An 18,928-nucleotide genomic window follows, 5' to 3' on the forward strand; every position below is an offset into this window, starting at 1 on the left:
AAGAACCTGAAGTACCGCGAAAGTAGCATGATTTCGGCCGAGGAGCAGCTAACATCAATTGAACACTGGCCGGATCCCCCGTCCGTGAAGTCTGGGCGCTGACCTCATTCGCATCACATTCCACCGCCTGGTGGCCGTCACTCTCCGCCCTATAATTATACCCGATCTCCAGCATTGACTACCATGTAAAATCTACCCGATCTCAAACCCACACCACCCCCCCAACACACACACCACAACATAATGCCGTTTTTACCACTCTCACAAGTCCGTCATCTACGGGACGAGCTCCAGGACACCAAGGCGGAGATTTCCACGTGGGGATGCGAGGGCTACGGCGACAATATCAAGCAATGGAGCGATTCGTGCGATGAGGATGTCGTGAGTTTCTTGCTTCCCCTTCCTTGCCAGCCGGGATAAAAAGTCACCAGAACTGATGAAAGCAGGGCGCAGTGGTCCGAGTGACCTCCGCCGAGGAAGCAGCGATCGTGGTGCGGTTCGCGACGCGCCACCAGATCCCCCTGGCCGTCCGGGGCGGGGGCTACTCGACGAGCGGCAGTTCGACGGCGCGCGGGGGCATCGTCCTCGACCTGGCCAAACTCCGGCGCGTGCGCATCGACCCCGAGGCCCGCGTGGTGGCCGCCGAGGGCGGGGCGCTGTGGGCGGACATCGACGTGGCGGCGGCGCAGCACGGGCTGGCGGTGGTGGGCAGCACGCTGAGCCACATCGGCGCGGCGGGGGCGACCCTCGGCGGCGGATACGGCTGGCTGACGGGCCAGTACGGGCTGGCGATCGACAACCTGCTGTGGGCGAAGGTGGTCCTCGCCGATGGAAGCATCGTGATCGCCTCCGAAACATCCCATCCCGACCTCTTCTGGGCGCTGCGCGGCGCTGGCCAGGAGTTCGGCGTCGCGGTGGAGTTGGGGTTCCGCGCCCATCCCCAGCGCAATGCCGTCTTCGCGGGCACGCTGCTCTTCGCGCCGGAGAAACTCCCGGTCGTGGTCGATTTCGCCAATCGGTTTGAGAAGCAGACGGACGGGAAGCAGGGTCTTTGGTTCGGATTCACGGTTGCGCCGGCCATGACGCAGTGCTGTATCCTGGTGGTGGTGTTCTACAATGGGGACCAAGAACGCGCGGAGAAATTCTTCGCGCCGCTGTTGCAGGCGGAGCCGATCGCCAACACCGCGGGGATGATCCCCTACGACAGTTTGAATGGCATCCTCAATACAACGGACACGCTGCACCGCCGCGGGAGCGATACCGAGGTCAACATCAGCTACCCGCTGGACGTCGCCATGGGCCCCCGGAAGTCCATGCTCGGGAGCAACGTCACCCTCCCGCTGGACCGGGGGTTCGTGCAGTCGGTGTACGACGAGTTCAACGGGATGATCACGAACTGCCCGCAGACCCGGGATAGCAGGCTGCTGTTCGAGCTGCTGCCGAATGCGCAGATCATGCGGGTCCCCGACGATGCGACGGCGTTCGCCAACCGCGGGCCATTCTACAACGTTAGTTGTCTGTTTCGGTGGTACGATGCCGATCTGGATGTGCAATTACGGTTGTGGCAGGCCAATCTGTTGGGCCGGATTGAGGAGACGGCGGGGATCAAGCGGCCGGGGTACCAGGGGCCGAGACGGGGGACGGGCATCTATGCCAACTATGCTGGTAAGACCACCTGCTCGTGACTGGATGTAAGGATCTAACCGGCGATAGGCCACGACGCATCCAGCAAGATACTGTTCGGAGACAACTTCCCCCGCTTGCAGGAGCTCAAGAAGAAGTACGACCCGCACAATACGTTCGACAAGTGGCACCGCATCAGGCCTCTTGTGAATAGTCGGGAGTAGGGTGCAATTCCATGCAGTGAAGCCTGCTACAGGATGTGGCACTGAGCAGAATTGGGAAATATACCATTCGTGTTGGCCGTGAACTGGGACTCGGATTCGAGACTCAACGACGGTCTCTTTGCCGGTCGGCAATGTATTCTATACCCGTGGTGATATGCACACGCTGCAAGATTAGCGATCCTCGTTGAATTAATATACGCTTAATGATTGCATCGATGGTACGCGATTATAGATTGAACATTCTAACCTGAAGTCAACCGATAGTGTAGCTCAAAACACCCCCAACACAATACCCGAACCATGCGTCGTTGGAGAAGAGGTAGACCAGCCAAAACACGAGAATCCCTTTGTTTCCACCCTTTGCCAAGCCACAACTCCAAACCTCGGAGCCGAAGCCCGGGCAAAATGCGGAGTCTGCTCGATGGGTCTGGAACGACCGGGGTTAGACTTTGCGCTGCTCGTAATGCCCTACGGTCCACTGTTCGGTCGCGAGTGCATAAGGTTGGGTCAGAGCGTCTGGCTTTAAGGAAACTTCGCCACCGCTGAACCACCTCTTTTGCGGGGTCGCTGCTCGGTGGAATCCTCCGACATCCTGTGGGCATTGTCCGGAGGAAAGCTTGCGGTTAAGCTCTGTAGCAGCAAGCAGCAGCAACCCAGCCGAGTATCTGTAGTTCTGATATCGCCAAGATGACCCGTCTTTCGTGCCGACGCGCGTTGGAGCTGAAAGCGACGCTGCAGGAGACCCGGGCGGAGGTGTACACGCCTGCGGATGCGGGTTATGCGGAGCGCATTCGTTGTCTTGAGCTGAGTGAGGTCGAGTCGGTACGTCTGCTGAATCTCAACCTGCGTGATGATTGACCGGGGTAGGGCGCCATCGTGCAAGCCACGACCACCGACGAGGTTTCGCGCGTGCTCCGCTACGCGACTCATCACCACATTCCGATTATCGTCCACGGTGGAGCTTTCGCGACGACCAACCCACCGGAAGGAGAGGCGAGCATCGTCATCAGTCTGGTGCGCATGGGGAAAGTCGTGGTTGACCCCGCCTCGCGCACGCTGGCCGCTCAGGGAGGAGCGAGATGGGAGGATCTCGTCGGCGTTGCGGGTGCGTTTGGCCTCACGGTCGTTTCGGCCACCGGGGACGATACTACAGGTGATGGAGGGCTGGAAGGAAGTGGCTGGTTGACGAGTTGCCCTGGCCCGATTATCGACAATCTAGTGAGTGTCAAGATGGTCCTGGCGGATGGGAGTATTGTCACAACGTCGAGCACGGAGAAGCCTGATCTCTTTTGGGCGCTGCAACAGGCCGGAGGGGCGCTTGGTCTTGCCACTGAATTGGTGTTTAGGGTATACCCCAAGTCGAGGCAGCAAGGGGTTTCGAAAAACCATCAGGATGGTGGTATGTTCTACCGTTTCACAGTGCCTTCTCGCGGGGGTTGATTTACTGTACGATACTAATTCTTTTAGGGCCAAAATTCGGACTGGAAGACTCTGGCGAGGACGATCTACCACGCTTGCAGAAATTGAAAAAGCAATATGATCCCTATGGGCTGTTTGGCAGTTTGGACAGTACCTCCTTAGACACGCGGAAATAGCTCCTCGGTCGGGTTTGGTGATGCTTGGCGTCGATATACCGACATTTAGCCATGTATATGTACAAGTCAATACAAGAATCCCGTTGTCTCTGCTCTGTTGTAACTCGTCTGGGGTATATCCATCCACTACTATTTACACGATCTCTTTCCTTCCGGACCTCGCCATAATGTCCAGACATAGCGGGCATGTGTTCCTGCCGCTCATGACCCAGCCATCCAGACAGCGATCGTGGAAGACATGCTTGCATGGCAGCAGATAGATCAGTTGCATCTTGGTGACGACTTCCAGGCAGATGGGGCTACACACGACGTCAGTGGCTTGCCTTGCTATCGCAGACGCGACAATCCTAAACATCCGTGGCACTCGCTTACCAGACAGCAGGGTTGTTATACCCCATCAGCTTGCTCCGCTCCGTCTGAATGGAAGCCCACCAGTCCCCGTAGAGATCCTTCACGACGCTTTGCTGGAAGTAGAGCAGCCGTCGTTCCTCCGAGTTGCGACTCGTGTACGGGAGGATGGGCTCGAAAGCAGTGTTGGGGGGGGTAAAGTCTGCCTCATAGCGTCGCTTGACGATGACCCTGGTGGCAATCAGCGTGGCCGTGAGGACTCAGCTAACGAGGCATGACTTACAGCATGAAGACCGTGATCGAAAGGACGATGATGTACAGAATGCAGAGATACAGTGGGAGCTCGTCCTGCTTGGGCGGGAGGGTTCCATACTCGGCGTGGATCCAGGCTGGGGCTTTCAAAGGCGGCGAGCTAGGGCTGGGGCTGGGACTGGGGCTGGTGGCTGGTAATTGTACGATGGGCGGTGACATGGTTCATGAGTAGGAATTTGACGACCTTTTGCATGAGAAGGTATTCGCGAAGCACGGCCGTTCATCTTGATCGTAAAACTGGAGCCTGCGACAGAAGTCGAGTACGATTCATTGTCTACTTTACGAGCCAACAATCAATAATATAGTGAGTGATCTGAAGGCTGGGGGTGGGGGACTTGATATTCGGGAAGCAACCCGACCCCGGGTCCTGCTCATCATTCTCATGTGATATACGGGGTGCAAGGAGGGGGAGATCACGCTGAGGCTCCAGCTTTTTACTGGAAATGGACTGTAGCCATGGGTGCAATACGCGGGGTTTTATGGTTTGGGTTCGCCGCATCCATACATTGGCCCGTCACGCGACCCCCCACTACAAAGCCGCAACCCCATTCACCGCTTCTCACTTTCCGTGAGCGAGACTCGGTTTTGCAACGGTTCCCAACACGATCTCAGTGGAGCTGATTTGGAGACGAGAGGAATGCAAAGGCCCAGGCAGTTCTGGCCAATGTCTGGGCTGTGTCCGCGACGGCCCACGCCTTATTCTGCTCAACCAGGGCTCCAGATCTGCCTTCACAAGTAGGGGAGCTGACTGCCCTGACTCACCCATCACGAGGCCCCTCCCCAGAGCTGAGATGTATAAATCTGGCCCTGCCAATCCCCAGGCTCGGTTGGCAAGCAGGAGATCATTTCCCACAGCTCACATGTTCTGCGTACACCACCATGACCACTCAGAATCATCGACCACATACAGTGTGGTTGATAGGTGGTGGGGTCGAGTCCCTGGTTGCTGCCTCTTGTTTGATAAATGAAGCCAAGGTCCCCGGCAATCGAATCTGTATCCTGGACTCAAAAGGCCAGCGATCGCCTACTGGCACGATCCGAAATAACAAGTCGACACGCAGGCGGTTGATCACGTCGAGTACGAGTCACTGTCAGGACCTGTCGTGCGCCTCAGCCCATGAACCGCATCAGCCTCACCCCCTCGACGTCCCCGTCTTCCACCATGACGAATCCCTTGCAACATGCACCAGAGACCGCACCGAGGCCTTCATGTCGGAGCCCATCAACTTCCTCGCCCATCTCGGCCGCAAACAGGTCTGGCGCAAGAACCGCAAGGACATCCTCCACTTCCTCCTGCAGGATGAGGAAGCATACGAAGGGATGAGCATCCAGCTGGTGTTCGATGAATCATTCTTCGATACCTACTTCTGGAGGCTATTCTCGTCAAGGTAAACCCAACCCCGCCTGTCCCTGATGCATCCTTTCTCCGCTGGAGAACCCGATGCTAAAGGGGGTGATGTCGGGCTTCAGTTTCGGCCTGCGACCCTCGCACTCCGCCGTCGAATTCCATCGGTACATCAGCAAATACCTGGACGAGGTCATCGGCAACAGCATCCAGATCGCTGACCCACTGCAACTGTCCCTGCGGAAGACTGTCCTCCAGCCGCTGCGAGCCTACCTTCGCAACCAGGGTGTGGAGTTTCACAACCTCCACGTCACCGACATCAACTTCCACCCGGACAGCTACCCCCACGCCGCCAGCGGCATTCAGGCGATTGACCCCTGCGGACATCCCATGGTCTTACCCGTGCGCGCAGAGGACATCCTCATCGTGACGCTCGGCTCCGCCGCCTCAGGCATCGCGACCGGCACCCCGGCCAGCCCTCCACCCGCCCTCTCCACCAGTACGCAAAGCCTGCTCGACGATCCCAGCTGGGCGCTATGGTCTGCCCTCGCCAAGAAATCGTCGCAGTGCGGCAACCCAGCCTCCTTCTGCACCCATCTCCCGGAGTCCCGCCTGGGGATGTTCGTCATCCACCTGCCGCAAGCCGAGTTCAACGTCCTCCACCACCGCGTCCTGGGCACCCATCCCGCCGCTGATGCCACCATCGCAGAAAGCAACTGGTCCTTGAAACTCGTCTTTCCCCAGCAGGAGCAGCACGAGGGAGATGACTCCACCCGCTCTATCCTAGGCTACGGCTTCACCCCGGACGCACCGGGCCACCACATCAACAAACCCATGCCGGCATGCAGCGGCGACGAGATTCTCGCCGAGGTCTTGAGCAGTCTCAACATTCCACCTGCTCAGATTATTTCTAAAGCCAGGACTGTGCCTTACGTCCTCCCGCTGGGATTGTCGCCACTCCTCAAACGCGACCCCGGCGATCGGCCGGATATCATCCCGTCGGATCTGGGGAATCTGGCGCTCGTGGGGCAGTACGTGGAGATCCCTGAGGAGACGGCGCTGATGACCGAGTACAGTGTGCGGTCGGCGCAGCTGGCGGTGCAGCGGCTGATGGGCGGGTTGTCGAAGGTGAATGTGGCCGAGGTGCATAAGTCGTTTCTGGCGGCGCGGTATGGGCGGAAGGGAGGGGTGATGTCTTGTCGGTAGTTTTGTGGTGGGGATTATCTCAAGGATGCTTGCTTCCTGCAGATCGGGAATGAGGGGGGTTGTTTAATGCTGGGAGAGGGCTTAGTAGGATCATTCGAATGCACAAATACCCATACCAATTCCTGTTCTTTGGATAATCACACATCCACTACATAGGGTCTGCTGTCCGTTCACCTTGTAGACTTGCAGGTCAAATCCAGACTACAATCAGAGAGTTCCAAAGTCAGACCAGATCAGCAATAACACCATCTCCTAACACATCACAACTACTAGGTACTCCCATAATCGATATGCACATATCACTACCACCCAGGTACTGTACTGTACCGCTTGACGCTACCACACCCACCTCCCCCTCACTTCGACTCCACCCTCGCCAACCCCCTGAGCTCACCCCCGACAGCCCTAACCGCCTCCTCCCAGACCTCCTCGTCCCCGCACAGCCTCGCCCGCAGATACGCCCACGTCACCCGCTGCACCACGCCCACCAACTCCACGCTCTCGTCCGTCGTCTCCTTAGCATCATACCCAGCAATCCCGCCCAACCCATGCGTGGCCCCCGCAATCGTCAACAGACTCTTCGGCGCGGGACTATGCACATACGCATCGGCATGCCACTCAGGCCCACGCACGGTCAAATGCGGCGACGCGTCGACGTCCCCAACCGCCACCAGCGCCGGGGTGCGCATCGTCGCGAAGTCCGGCTGGCGCAGGAAGGGGTACATCTCGTATGCCTGAGGGCTGAGCGCGTCGCCGCCGTTCCCGATGGGCGTGAGCAGGATCCCTGCTTTGATGCGCGGGTCGAAGAGGTCGACCGTGCTGTCGTTAGCCGGGTCCGTCAGCTGCATCCCCAGGAGCATGGCGGCCGTGTGCGAGCCCATCGAGTGGCCTGCTACCGCGATGCGGGTGTGGTCCAGTCTGCCCTTCAGGAGGGGGACGAGGTCCTCGATGAGGGCGAGGTGGTCGAGGATGAGTTTCATGTCTCCCACGCGAGAGCGCCAGAACAAGGGAGCGCCCTCGACTGAGGTGTCGAGGCTGAGGGACTTGGAGCTTAGGTGGGTCGGTTGCAGGACGATGAAGCCCCGAGCGGCCCAGAAGTGGGCCAGTGGGCCGTAGCCGTTCAGCGAGGAGAGGTGGTTCGAGTGGCCGTGGCCGTGCGAGAGGAGGATGATGGGCAGCGGAGTGTCGCCTGTGGTTGGGGCGGTGATGCGCATGTGCAGGTCGATGATGCGGTTTGGGGCCGGGAGGATCACCGGGCTGATGGAGATGGTTTGCTCGGGGGCGGGGACGGCGATCTTCGCGGCTTGGCCGATCAGGGCATGGTCTTGCATCTTGCGGAGGTTGGCAGGAGTGGTCATCTTGGAGATTTGTCTTTGTTTCGTCTTTGCTTTGTGAGTGCCTTGGTAACTGTCGTTGGAGTGCATGTCGATGGAACGACGAGCTGTATTTATATTCATGCTTCGGCTTCGTGGTAGGAATTTGACGCTGTGAGATTGTATAGAACTAAGACACTAAACCCAGACAGGAGAAACTCGCGAATGCCATGATATAATCCAAGTAGCCATCGGGGATAGCATCGGATCTAAGGTTCTGATAGATGCAACCGAGTTTGTCCTGATCGGGCAAAACCCGCGAGCCTTGTCGTCGGAGTTAACCCCGTTCCAAAACCCGAGGGTGTCTGTCTCATCTCCATAAACTCCATTGCTTAGAAATGCAGTCTCATTCTGGTTAGTTGGTTACATCAAAGTAAGAATAACTGCCATATTAGCATGCAAGCCGAATAAAACATATGGAATGACAAATGGTCACGCCCAGTGCCAGGCCCGGACTCCTTCATCTGCCAGCGTGTCTCGACTGCATTGCTCGCGTCTCACCATAACATAAACAAAATACATCGCTCCATCCCTTTGATATCACCCCTTCGAACTCAGTTGATCCAGTCACGCCCCTCTGAGCCTCATTCTGTATCCCCTTCTCATCCGAGAAGCCGCCAAACCGCCTTCCCCGCAAAGACCGTCGAATAGATCCCCACGGAAAGCAGCCCCATCCACTCGCACACCAGCAGCACTCGCGCGTATGGATCGAAAAGTTCTTGGATCATTGTCGCCGCCTCCTCGCAGATACACAGACCCTTGCGCATGGAAAGCTCGTCTTTCAGTGCTCGGGCCCACATTCCATTCGCAGGGAGGGTCTTCCAGAACAGGAGGTTCCACAGGTAGTCGGTCGCGATGGTCGATTAGAGCTGTGCAAAGTAGGTGGACACGAGCAGGCCACAGCGGCCGTGGTTGGTCAGGTAAGACACGCTGCAGTAGAGGAGGACGCCCGCGGCGAGGGGCGAGGAGTCGGTGATGGCAGTGAGATAGCGTTTGATCGGCGGGGCGAGGTTGGTGGTCATGATGAGGGTGAACACGAGGACTGCGAGCTGGTTGATGAGGATGTAGATCTGGGTCATTGTGGTGGCTGCGTCGAGGCTCTGCTTTGATTATGATGAGTGATGTTGATCTCGGTGAGTGGGATGTGGAGGTGGTGGGAAGTTGTAGAGTAGAGGAAGAGTTTGATATTGAGCTGGCTTATGATGACCGTTATGTGTGCGAGAGATGGAGTGTGACGAGGAGAGATCTGTTCTTATGATCTTCGCAGTTGGGAAGAGGCCGTATATATTGGTTTGGCTTCTGGTTGCGATATTCACTCAGAGTACCAGGAGGACGATGTCCTTCTCATATGGAGGGTCCAGCCACCCGCTGTCATCAGAATTTGATGGCACATGATGACCGATCCCCTTGCCATGTAGATGAAGATCGTGGAGGCAGAATGGTGAAAACAATCCCTCATGCTACCAAGTCGATGTTACCAGGTACCGCTCTCGCCCTTCTTCTTTGCCAGCCTTCTGCTATATCCCAATGCCATCTTTCAAGCCCGTCTTTTCAACTTCCTGCTAGTGTAGTTGCCGAAGGAGTCTAGTTATCCGGTAGGGGTCACGCTGCTGCACATCGTGAGAGGGCTGACCAGGGCGAAGTAATCCCTCGGCGGTTGGGTGCTTGAATGCTCATTCACAAGCGATGTACGCCTCCCCAAAGAATCCGAAGGATTTGATTTTCGAGTTGGCCGCATGTTTCGTACCTAAACCGGTTAGCAAGATCTCATGTCGCTGAATGGCTCGGTGTAAAGTCATGTTGGGAAACAAAAAGTCGAAAGGATGGGAGAACTAGCGCGGCTTCCCAGTTTATATACATACCCCTTGCAAGAAGTGCATCGTATCCATACCCTAGGTAGAAATTATCTGGTCTTTTCCTGAACGCCATCTTCAGAGGCACGGAGTCTTGAGCGGCGTCGAAGATCCTACATGGTCCATTTCCTTTTCTTTTTTTCTTTCTTTTCTTCTTTTCCGATTAACGTTACCATCGACCTCTATTGCCACCCGCGTCCGGACCAGCCTATGTCTTCATCAGGAGTGCGCTGGTGATGAATATATTTAGGCAGACGAGAAAACCGTTGAACATCAAACTTCAAAGTTTCGAAGAATGGAACCAGGGCAATCGAAGCGAGTTCGAGCACGAATACGGAAGCGTAGATACATAGTTACAGTGCATGCCTCGACCCGATTATCTTATCTCCGAGGAGTGATCTCGAGCTCGGGTTCGGCTTCGTATTCGCACCAGACGGTCTAGAGCCACGATGTCGGTTAACTATAGCTCTTTTTCCCAAAAACACGCACTGGACCACAGACTGTTTCGTCTTTGATCTTTCGGTGGTATTATTCTTAGATAATTTTAGAGTTTTTTCTGTAGATCTATACACTGCTGCCTGCGTACTCGCAAATTTGGATGCAAAAGTTGGTATTCAGAGTGGACATATATATATCCATCTATCTCGACGATGGGTGTTAGACAGAGGCTTCAATCCAACCTTACATTCACACGTCCATAAAACAATTCCCAATGGCGGAAACAACCCTCTATGCTTATACGCCGTCTGTGACGTGCGCCCTGCTGGCGCTTTTCCTATTCCTCGGTGCCACCGCGTACCACCTCTGGTTACTGATCCGAAAGCGCGCATATTTCTTCACTGCCTTTGTGATCGGCGGTCTAAGTATGAGCTGCGGTTCTTCTATCCGACTCAACCCTCAGCTAATCCAATCGCGACAGTCGAAACCATCGGGTACGTCGCGCGGGCCGTGAGCGCCCACCAGAAACCGAACTACACCGTCATGCCCTACGCACTGCAGAGCCTGTTCATCTTGATCGCCCCGTCGCTCTTCGCCGCCTCCATCTACATGATCCTGGGCCGCATCGTCACCCTAACTGACGGCGACTCGCGGAGTCTGATCCGCGCGCGCTGGATGACCAAGATCTTCGTCCTTGGGGACGTGCTCGCCTTTCTGATGCAGTGCGGCGGTACGATGCACCACCCAGACAATATTGCAGATCCAAAACTGACCGTGTCGCAGGCGGTGGCATCCTCTCCAGCGCCAAGACCAGCAGCACGCTCAAGCTGGGCGAGAACGTGATCATCGTCGGCCTGGTCGTGCAGATCCTCTTCTTCGGCTTCTTCGTCACCGTCGCCGTCGTCTTCCACCGGCGCATCACCGCGAACCCGACGTCGACTGCGATGACGTTGAGCGTCCCGTGGAGGAGATACTTGTGGGTGCTGTACGCGGCCAGCGGGCTGATTCTGATTCGGTGTCTCTATCGCGTCGTCGAGTATGCGCAGGGGTCGACGGGGTCGCTGCAGAGCCATGAGGCGTACGCTTATGTCTTCGACGCGGCGCTTATGCTGATCATGATGGGGATTTTCGTGGCGTACCATCCGAGCCAGATTCTCGATCGCGGAAAGACTGTCGCCGAGATGGACCGGCTGTATGATAGGGTTTAGGGGTGTTGGGTAGGGGAATTTTGCGTTGTGTTCGCGGTCGTTATTTTGGATTCTGCCTTGATTCGTTTGTTTCAAGCTGCTGCAGTTTTTGGAACATAGATATACAGTTTAGATTCCTTTTCAACAAAAGACAATATGGCCGAGCGGTCTAAGGCGATAGACTAGAAATCTATTCTCTTCGGAGGCGTCGGTTCAAATCCGACTGTTGTCGTTTTTTGTTTTTTGTTTCTTGGTGGTTTGGCTGGGTGGATCTTTGCGGGAATAGCTTCATGAATTGGATGGACTGTCTGTGTCTCGATGCCTGATTAAACAGACAATCGCCGTTGTGGGGACCAGAAGCAAGCCAAAAAGCAGCAATATATTCCACTCCCTGACCGCTGCCCTTGGGCGAGCACTGTTTCAAGGTTGTTCTTACCCCAAGGCATCCGAAGACAGCACCGGCCGTGGCGATCGAGACGATCCAGCCTTTGGTACTGGAGTACTGGGTTGGACTCTGCGTGTCAAGACCAAATCGAGCCTTGAAGTGAGATTGCGAGACTAGAGAAGCGATGTTTCTTGGCATGGACAGGACAAGTCAGCGTTCCAGACTCTGTAGGTGAAGCAATATCTAGGTGAAGAATACCACCTACCCTCATCAAACCCCATTGACACACCTGCGAGAGCGCATACGCATGTACAAAACAGAATATGGCAGTTGAATGTGCCTTTTGGGGCATCTTGCATGGCTTTCCTCGCGTCTGCAATGAGTCCCATCGTGATGGTTACTGTCTACAAACTCTTGCTCAGCTTCATCTTTCCACGGACGCATGGGAGATATAGATTTTCTCCATCGTACCATTGTTCTCCCCATATTTCCCCAGCTTACCCCAACCCTGATTCCCACCCCTGTTGCATCCCACGGCTTGACATGTCTTGTCGAAGAAATCCCGGCCGGATCCTGCCGGTGGATGGTGACAAAAACGTGAGCGAATGTGTCCGGTAGGACGGCGAGGCCAACGGGCTAGTGGTGCGTGAGGACGGGTGTATCGTGTTGGCGGATTACAAGCAGGTATGACCCCCTCACCCTCGTGCAATGCGTGCATCCACTGCATCTCTCGACCACTAACTAAAGGATGGAACCACAGGGCGTGCTACTCTTCGATCCCGCCACCAACAAAATTGGCCCTTTCCTGCCCCGCCGCAACTTGGAGCGCTTCAATAGCCCCAACGACCTCACCATCTCCTCGACGGGCGACCTCTACTTCACGGACCAAGACCAGACAGGCCTCTCCGACCCCACCGGCTGCGTGTATCGCCTCACCCCCGGGGGCAGGCTCGACTGCCTAATCGCCAACGGCGTCTCCCCGAACGGCCTGGCGCTGTCCCCCGACGAGCGGTTCCGTCGAGGAGGTGATCACACACGAGGATGTGCTGTCGCTACGTGTGCCGCTGACGGAGGAGACGCGTAGGATGCTTTTCTATGCGGAGATCAAGCGGATGAAGCCGGATGCCATCCTCATCAACACGGCGCGGGGAGGCAGGGCTCGAGCGGGCTCTATCCGAAGGTCACCTTTGGGGGCAGGGCTGGACTGCCACGAGCAGGAGCCTCCAAGTCAGGAGAAGCATGGGGCGCTCTGGGAGAATCTGAACGTCATCAGCACGCCGCATATCGGGGCGGCCACTCCAAGGGCGCAGCTGGCGAGGGCGACTGCTGCGGTCGATGATTTGCATGCTTATTTTTCCAAATTATAATATGAATCGGCAGTTTTCTCTTGAGGTCGGTTTGTTAGAGGCTTATTTGTTTTTTTTTTTTTTTTTGGTTTCTTCTTGCTTTTTTCTCATTGCTATATTGTGCCTCTCAGCATCAAGTTGCACATATCCATGCATAGTCACCCTATCAACCCTAGAAGTATTTATCATCTCCTACCCGGTCTGCGCGACATTACTTCTAAAACGACTCTTGTTGCAATTCCGCTTGAAACCACTGTAGATTTCTCGGTGCTTTCGCTCCACCTCTAAGTAGTATTTGCTTCGAAACTGCTTAGTTCCCACGTAACGTGCCTCAGAGAGAATATGTGGATGTTTGTATTAGTTTCATTATGGATCTCTCCATCCCAGATCGCTTAAACAAGATTGCCCGCTCCACCAATTGGTAAACAAAGGCTCTATGGTCGGCATTCCCTAATTTACCAATCCAAATTACCTCCTCATGCAATCTATTCCGTTCAAATGTTTCGGTCTCGAGCTGATGGGCGCTATTGTCGTAAGTGCTTACAGGGATCACGCGGGATAGGAGTTAGTTCCTCGCGAGAGAGGGCTTCCAATTTCACTCCGGCCAGAATACACCGGACTAGATGAGACCGAGACTAGGACTCCATCCATGGAAACATCCATCGGAGACGGAGGTGGAACTACAGACCTGTTGTAGGCAAATGCCCCGGTATTCCATAGTAGTGGCGCACCGTTCCTGACGCCCACAATCTCCCCGACAAGCCAAGAGTGGAGAATCGGGGTTCTGAAACCGGTGACACGCGAACATGCCCCAGTCCGTATCCACGCCCGCCCTGCGTCTAACGCAGCGGCCGTTAGGAGATCGGAGCGGAGGGCCGAGCGATATCCCATTATATTTGATTCCACAAGCACCCACAAATTCAGTTACCCCTTGCGACGCCTGACAGACTCTCCGACTTCATCCTCAATATGCGTTATTCATCCCTTTTGTCCGCATTGGCGGCCACAACCTGCGCAATTGCAGCCTCGGTGCAAACCGTGCCGGACGAACTAGCTACGGTTGGAGACCCGTCGGAGATTCTGAGTGTCTCGTATGCTGTTGGGTCCACGGCCGTGAAAGTCACCCCCGGCGTGAACCTGAACTCCTCCGGTAAGCTTTCTCTCCCTTATGGACACCATTGCGCATGGAAGTTGAAAGTAACGACTTGTCAGTCACACACAATGCGCCCACCGTGCATCTGAACGAGACCACCCTCAGCGGCAGCGGACCCTACCTCTTCATGATGGTCGACCCGGACATCAACAAGACCAACCCGCTGTACGTGGGCATGCACACGATGGTCGTCAACCTGACCACGAGCGGCAACACGAGCACCGAGGACGCGATCTGCACGTACTTCTACCCGGAGCCCACGGCGGGGGCGGCGCACAATTACACTTTCTTGCTGTTCGAGCAGCCCGCCAACTTCACCGTGGCCAAGCAGTTTTCGCCCTACCTGGCGACTACATCGCAGACCCCCTACAACCGGGTCAACTTCCCGCTGGTACAGTTCATCAAGGAGGCGGCTTTGGGGGCGCCCGTCGCGGCCAATTACTTCCGGGAGGCTGCAGAGAGTAACTCGACTGCGACGAGCTCGGGTGCCAGCACCACGACCACTGCCAACAGCACGGCCACGGGGAGCGCAGCGACCAGCAGCAGCACCCAGGAGGGGGCGGCTACCAAGGTGGGTCAGAGTGGTTCTTATCTGATGAGTGTGGTGGTGGTGGTGGGTGCGTTGATGGTGGCAGTATGATTGCCGGTGAGGGGTGTGGGTGGTCTGACTGTGGTATTTTTGTACTGTACGATTGGACAATAATCTAATCATTAGAGAAGCGAGAAGGGATGGCATTGCTTCGCTTGCGCCCGGTGACTTTCCACGCACCCTTGGAGTAATAATTTAACCATCATCCATAGTGTGAGTGGGGAATGCATTAGCAACCTGCATGGCGTTGGGGCTAGCCTCGCTAGCCCTACTTTAGCCTGCCAGCCCCCAGCAGAAGCAAATGTCTTAATTCTTCCTCGGGGATTCACTCCTTCTAGGCAAATTATGATTATCTATTGTCTACGGAGTAATTTCCAGTGCTATCCTGTCAAACTCAAACTCAAACAACTCCTCACCACAGGAACGTACGATGTTCGTTTAACTCTTCCCCTCCGAGACATCTCCATCCTGTCACGCAAATCCACCGATCTGAATTCTAATTCAAACCCAGTGGAACTACTAGCAATCAACAGCAAAGTGGATATCAGTATTCCACCACGGCCAATGGAACGCTTTGGCCCCCAATTGACCCCTCCAGTCAGCCCACGAGCAAAGCCGAGTAAGCCTCGATAAGGGGCCGGGCCGTGCGGTTAAGAGTCTTAGAGTCTTAATTCTCGCCAAAACACCGAACCCCGCCACGTCGGACTTGCCAGCCTGCCCGTCCACGATCCCTGTCGCTTGGCTGGTGCTTACGCTCGTCTCGGCTCATCTCGTCCACCACTTGTGCCAGCGCCAGTGCCGCTGCAGTTGCAGGTGCAGGTGCAGGTGCAGGTGCAGGTGCCGGGATAGAGTGCCCTTGTCCTTTCCGGACTCGTCAGGCTGACGGGACCGGACATGCTGCAGCATCGCCCACCCCAACACCCATGTCTACCGCACTCCGTCTCTAGGACGCTTGCTCCCTGCAGGGGGCCAGATCTTGCATCCCTCAAGCCGCTTGCTGAATAAAATGAAAGCCTCTCCCGGCTGATTGTTGGCCACTGGCCACTGGGCCTGCAGTGTTACTCTTGCTCTGACTGCTTGACTGACACTGACTACATTATGGCCGCTTCGTTGCAACTGACCGCCGCGCAGGAGGCGGCGTGGGATCAGTCCCGACAGCCCGCCATCCTTGGGGTGGTGATCACGATGCTGGCGCTGGGCAATCTGTCCGTCCCGATGCGGTTCTGGGCGCAGTGGCGCATCCAGAAGCGAGTGCTGCCGGAGGATTACTGTCTCGTCGTGGCCCTATTGTTCGCCAACGTCGTGTCGGCTGCCTTGCTGGTGGCCTGGTACAACGGGTTCGGGTTGCACGTCTGGCGGGTGGAAATGGAGGATCTGTCCATGGGGCACCTGCGCAATATCTTTCTCGTGAGCCAAAATTGCCATATTCCATCCGAAATCTCCCCTGGTATCTTCGACGCCACTTCCTAACACTCCAGATCGGGTGATGGTAGAGCTTCTGGATCACCGCCGTCTTCAACGGTCCCTCGCTCTTCGCCACCAAACTCGCCCTCCTCCTCTACTACCGCCGGCTGTTCATCATCAACCAGCGCTGGATCCGCATCGCCTGGTGGGCGAACCTCATCTACGTCACGCTGTGGGTGGCCGGGTCAACAATCTTCTACATCCTGCAGTGTCTTCCCGCGCGCTATTACTGGGAGCGCGTCGACCCGCATTCCACGATCACACATGGGTCGTGCCCGCACAGCACCAACGTCATCGGTGTCCCGCTGATCCTGAACATCCTCTCCGACGTGACCATCCTCCTGCTCCCGGTCATCACGGTGACGACCCTGCAGATGCGCCTCACCCGAAAGATCGGGCTGGCCGCGGTCTTCTCGGTCGGTGTTGCGTACGTGTCTCTCCCTCTCTCCCGTCTGATATCCATCTACTCCTTATCTAACCTGAGCACGTTGAATAGAGCCTCAGCCAGTGCCCTCGCCCGCGTCCTCGTCCTAGAAGTTGGCACAGACGTGCAATCCGACGCGACGTACAACACGGTCGCCTTCGAGGTGCTGTGCGTGGTGGAGCTGAACCTGGCCATCGTCTGCACGTGCGCGGTGCCCATCGCCTCGGTTCTGCGCATGGCGCGGACCAAGAGCCAGCACCACACCGACGGCTACGAGATGTATGACGGCGCCGCCGCCTCGAAGACGGGGCGCAGTCTGACCAAGACGCACTTCTCTACCATCACCACCCACGAAACCGGTGGTGTGGGTGGGGTTCGGACGGCTAGCACCGAGCAGCTGCATTACGCCACCGCGACGACCAGCTGCGCCACGAAACAAGAGGGGCGGTGGGAAGGAGGTTCAGCTAGCGATGCTGTGGGGGCCCATCAGATAATGGTGAAGGTGGATGTAGATGTGCGATAGCTGTTCTCTCCCTTCCTTTGGGTTTGATCATGTATATACTGGGTACAGCTACCTACCCTTGCGAAGTACATTGCTCTTCCACCACACTGCTCCCTAGACACGGTGTGAAACTAGTCAAGCCGCGTAGCACACCACCACAACATCCGCAGATTGGCATCCGCGAACGGGGCATTTCGATTCTGCTCGATCTCCTCCGCCATGTACAGCCCCGCCTCGACCGTCCAGCGCGTGCCCGTGGCCCGCCCGACATCGGACCAGAACCCCTTGATTGACTCGACGTTGTGTCGGTAGTGCGTCGCCGTCGGGTCCTTGGTCATCCCCGTCATCGCATGCTCGCCCGCCAGCGTGCTGCCCATCTGCCGGCCGGCGATGATCGTCCCCGTTCCCGTGCCCGTGCCCGTGTCCGTTGCCTCGCGACACAACCGCACCAACCTGATCGCCACCCGCAGCTGCACCTCGTAATTCCACATGTGGAAGAGCGAGCTCGCAAAGACGACCGAGATCCGGCCCTGCAGGGTGCGGGCGATGTCTCCGGCCTCAAACGCCTCGGTGCCGGGGGCCGCGAGATCGCCAACGGCGAAGGTCGCTGCGAAGCGATCCTGGTCTCGGAAGAGCTGGTACCCCAGCTCGATGAAGATCTGCTCCAAGTCGCACCCGTACAGCTGCGTGGTCGGGATACCTTGGTCGGCGAGGAAGCGCAACTCCTGGGCGAAGCAGCACCCCGCGTCGAGGAAGCCGGCGGTCGGGTTGGTGCGCAGGTGCTCTAGGATCTGGGGGTAGAAGGGGAGATGCTGCAGGTTGAAGGAGAGGAAGCGCATTTGCCCGATGCAGGCGTATTGGTATACTTCGAAGGCTTCATTGCGCTGTTTGCGGGGAATATGGTTAGGTGGGTTAGGAGGGGCGAGGGGCGAGGGGCGAGGGGCTGTGTCATGGAGATAGAGGGGCTACGCACCACGGCTAAGACGTGCCGAATGACTTCGTCGGGGCTCAGTCCGCTGTAACTCTCGAGGACACGGCGAGCATCCGGGTTGATGCTCTCCACGTGTTCCTGGAACCAGGAAGGCTTGGGGCGGGATTGACCGTCGGCCGTCATTCTGAATGAGGGCTGAGGTTGGAGGCTGAATGATGGTTGTCGTTGTTGCTGTTATAGACACAGACAAACGCCGACCGTGCTGCCGTCAGACGAGATAAAAGCGGCTGAGGGGGGAGACTTGAGGTCCACTGGCTGTGATCTGAGTGGGGGAGGAGATGCAGGATGGCACTCATTTGCCGAATTAGGGCTTAGTGAAGTCGTACTAAGACCACCGGCGTTGATCGGCCTCAACGCTAAGCAATCCTGCCAAAGCGCTAACATTTCAAGCGACGGCCAGTCTGCTCCGATCCGAATCATGCAGTGAAGTCGTCAGGCTGGCCACTCCGTTGTGAATTGTTCTGCAGCCAAAAAGCAGCCTCCCGAGACGAGTTCTTCACCATTCACCGTCACGGGCCCATCGAACAAGAATCACCCCCAAATTTCCAGTCCCACCATGTGAGGCCAGCA

General features: G+C 56.6%; 10 protein-coding genes and 1 non-coding gene across 11 annotated transcripts; 7 read left to right on the forward strand and 4 right to left on the reverse strand.

The window, feature by feature from the left end:
• The first annotated feature begins 19 nt into the window (after positions 1–19).
• Positions 20–2,116, forward strand: BO86DRAFT_457156 (FAD binding oxidoreductase). The gene is made up of 3 exons (XM_025677210.1): positions 20–381; positions 447–1,665; positions 1,714–2,116. The coding sequence occupies exons 1-3, from the start codon at positions 244–246 to the stop codon at positions 1,845–1,847; spliced, it is 1,491 nt and encodes a 496-aa protein (XP_025526407.1). The 5' UTR covers positions 20–243; the 3' UTR covers positions 1,848–2,116.
• A 119-nt stretch (positions 2,117–2,235) lies between these two features.
• On the forward strand, positions 2,236–3,449 carry BO86DRAFT_390298 (FAD-binding oxidoreductase). Its single transcript, XM_025672346.1, has 3 exons — positions 2,236–2,669; positions 2,715–3,246; positions 3,315–3,449. The coding sequence occupies exons 1-3, from the start codon at positions 2,535–2,537 to the stop codon at positions 3,440–3,442; spliced, it is 795 nt and encodes a 264-aa protein (XP_025526408.1). The 5' UTR covers positions 2,236–2,534; the 3' UTR covers positions 3,443–3,449.
• Positions 3,450–3,575: 126 nt separating this feature from the next.
• Positions 3,576–4,261, reverse strand: BO86DRAFT_400818 (RING finger protein; the record flags this gene model as incomplete). Its single annotated transcript, XM_025673729.1, has 3 exons — positions 3,576–3,741; positions 3,815–4,021; positions 4,074–4,261. 3 exons carry the CDS (start codon positions 4,259–4,261, stop codon positions 3,576–3,578), a joined length of 561 nt encoding a protein of 186 aa, XP_025526409.1.
• A 438-nt stretch (positions 4,262–4,699) lies between these two features.
• On the forward strand, positions 4,700–6,653 carry BO86DRAFT_364848 (67 kDa myosin-cross-reactive antigen like protein; the record flags this gene model as incomplete). Its single annotated transcript, XM_025670028.1, has 2 exons — positions 4,700–5,490; positions 5,573–6,653. The coding sequence occupies exons 1-2, from the start codon at positions 4,982–4,984 to the stop codon at positions 6,651–6,653; spliced, it is 1,590 nt and encodes a 529-aa protein (XP_025526410.1). The 5' UTR covers positions 4,700–4,981.
• A 356-nt stretch (positions 6,654–7,009) lies between these two features.
• BO86DRAFT_315934 (alpha/beta hydrolase family protein) lies at positions 7,010–7,984 on the reverse strand (the record flags this gene model as incomplete). The annotated part of the gene is made up of 1 exon (XM_025668110.1): positions 7,010–7,984. One exon carries the CDS (start codon positions 7,982–7,984, stop codon positions 7,010–7,012), a length of 975 nt encoding a protein of 324 aa, XP_025526411.1.
• A 644-nt stretch (positions 7,985–8,628) lies between these two features.
• Positions 8,629–9,105, reverse strand: BO86DRAFT_400821 (uncharacterized protein; the record flags this gene model as incomplete). Its single annotated transcript, XM_025673730.1, has 2 exons — positions 8,629–8,844; positions 8,917–9,105. The coding sequence occupies 2 exons, from the start codon at positions 9,103–9,105 to the stop codon at positions 8,629–8,631; spliced, it is 405 nt and encodes a 134-aa protein (XP_025526412.1).
• Positions 9,106–10,591: 1,486 nt separating this feature from the next.
• BO86DRAFT_420013 (RTA1 domain-containing protein) lies at positions 10,592–11,525 on the forward strand (the record flags this gene model as incomplete). Its single annotated transcript, XM_025675173.1, has 3 exons — positions 10,592–10,742; positions 10,799–11,047; positions 11,101–11,525. The coding sequence occupies 3 exons, from the start codon at positions 10,592–10,594 to the stop codon at positions 11,523–11,525; spliced, it is 825 nt and encodes a 274-aa protein (XP_025526413.1).
• Positions 11,526–11,654: 129 nt separating this feature from the next.
• BO86DRAFT_t178 lies at positions 11,655–11,736 on the forward strand. Its single transcript has one exon. It is a non-coding gene; the product is annotated as a tRNA-Ser (tRNA).
• Positions 11,737–14,204: 2,468 nt separating this feature from the next.
• BO86DRAFT_380420 (YbhB/YbcL family Raf kinase inhibitor-like protein) lies at positions 14,205–15,028 on the forward strand (the record flags this gene model as incomplete). The annotated part of the gene is made up of 2 exons (XM_025670719.1): positions 14,205–14,385; positions 14,448–15,028. The coding sequence occupies 2 exons, from the start codon at positions 14,205–14,207 to the stop codon at positions 15,026–15,028; spliced, it is 762 nt and encodes a 253-aa protein (XP_025526414.1).
• Positions 15,029–16,037: 1,009 nt separating this feature from the next.
• On the forward strand, positions 16,038–17,388 carry BO86DRAFT_449065 (uncharacterized protein; the record flags this gene model as incomplete). Its single annotated transcript, XM_025676683.1, has 4 exons — positions 16,038–16,384; positions 16,471–16,868; positions 16,938–17,144; positions 17,181–17,388. The coding sequence occupies exons 1-4, from the start codon at positions 16,076–16,078 to the stop codon at positions 17,386–17,388; spliced, it is 1,122 nt and encodes a 373-aa protein (XP_025526415.1). The 5' UTR covers positions 16,038–16,075.
• Positions 17,389–17,476: 88 nt separating this feature from the next.
• Positions 17,477–18,516, reverse strand: BO86DRAFT_449066 (uncharacterized protein). The gene is made up of 2 exons (XM_025676684.1): positions 18,341–18,516; positions 17,477–18,251 (listed from the first exon to the last, which is right to left on the reverse strand). The coding sequence occupies exons 1-2, from the start codon at positions 18,479–18,481 to the stop codon at positions 17,499–17,501; spliced, it is 894 nt and encodes a 297-aa protein (XP_025526416.1). The 5' UTR covers positions 18,482–18,516; the 3' UTR covers positions 17,477–17,498.
• Positions 18,517–18,928: the final 412 nt, after the last annotated feature.

This window comes from Aspergillus japonicus (genome assembly GCF_003184785.1).
Source record: "Aspergillus japonicus CBS 114.51 unplaced genomic scaffold BO86scaffold_34, whole genome shotgun sequence".
Taxonomy (NCBI): domain Eukaryota; kingdom Fungi; phylum Ascomycota; class Eurotiomycetes; order Eurotiales; family Aspergillaceae; genus Aspergillus; species Aspergillus japonicus.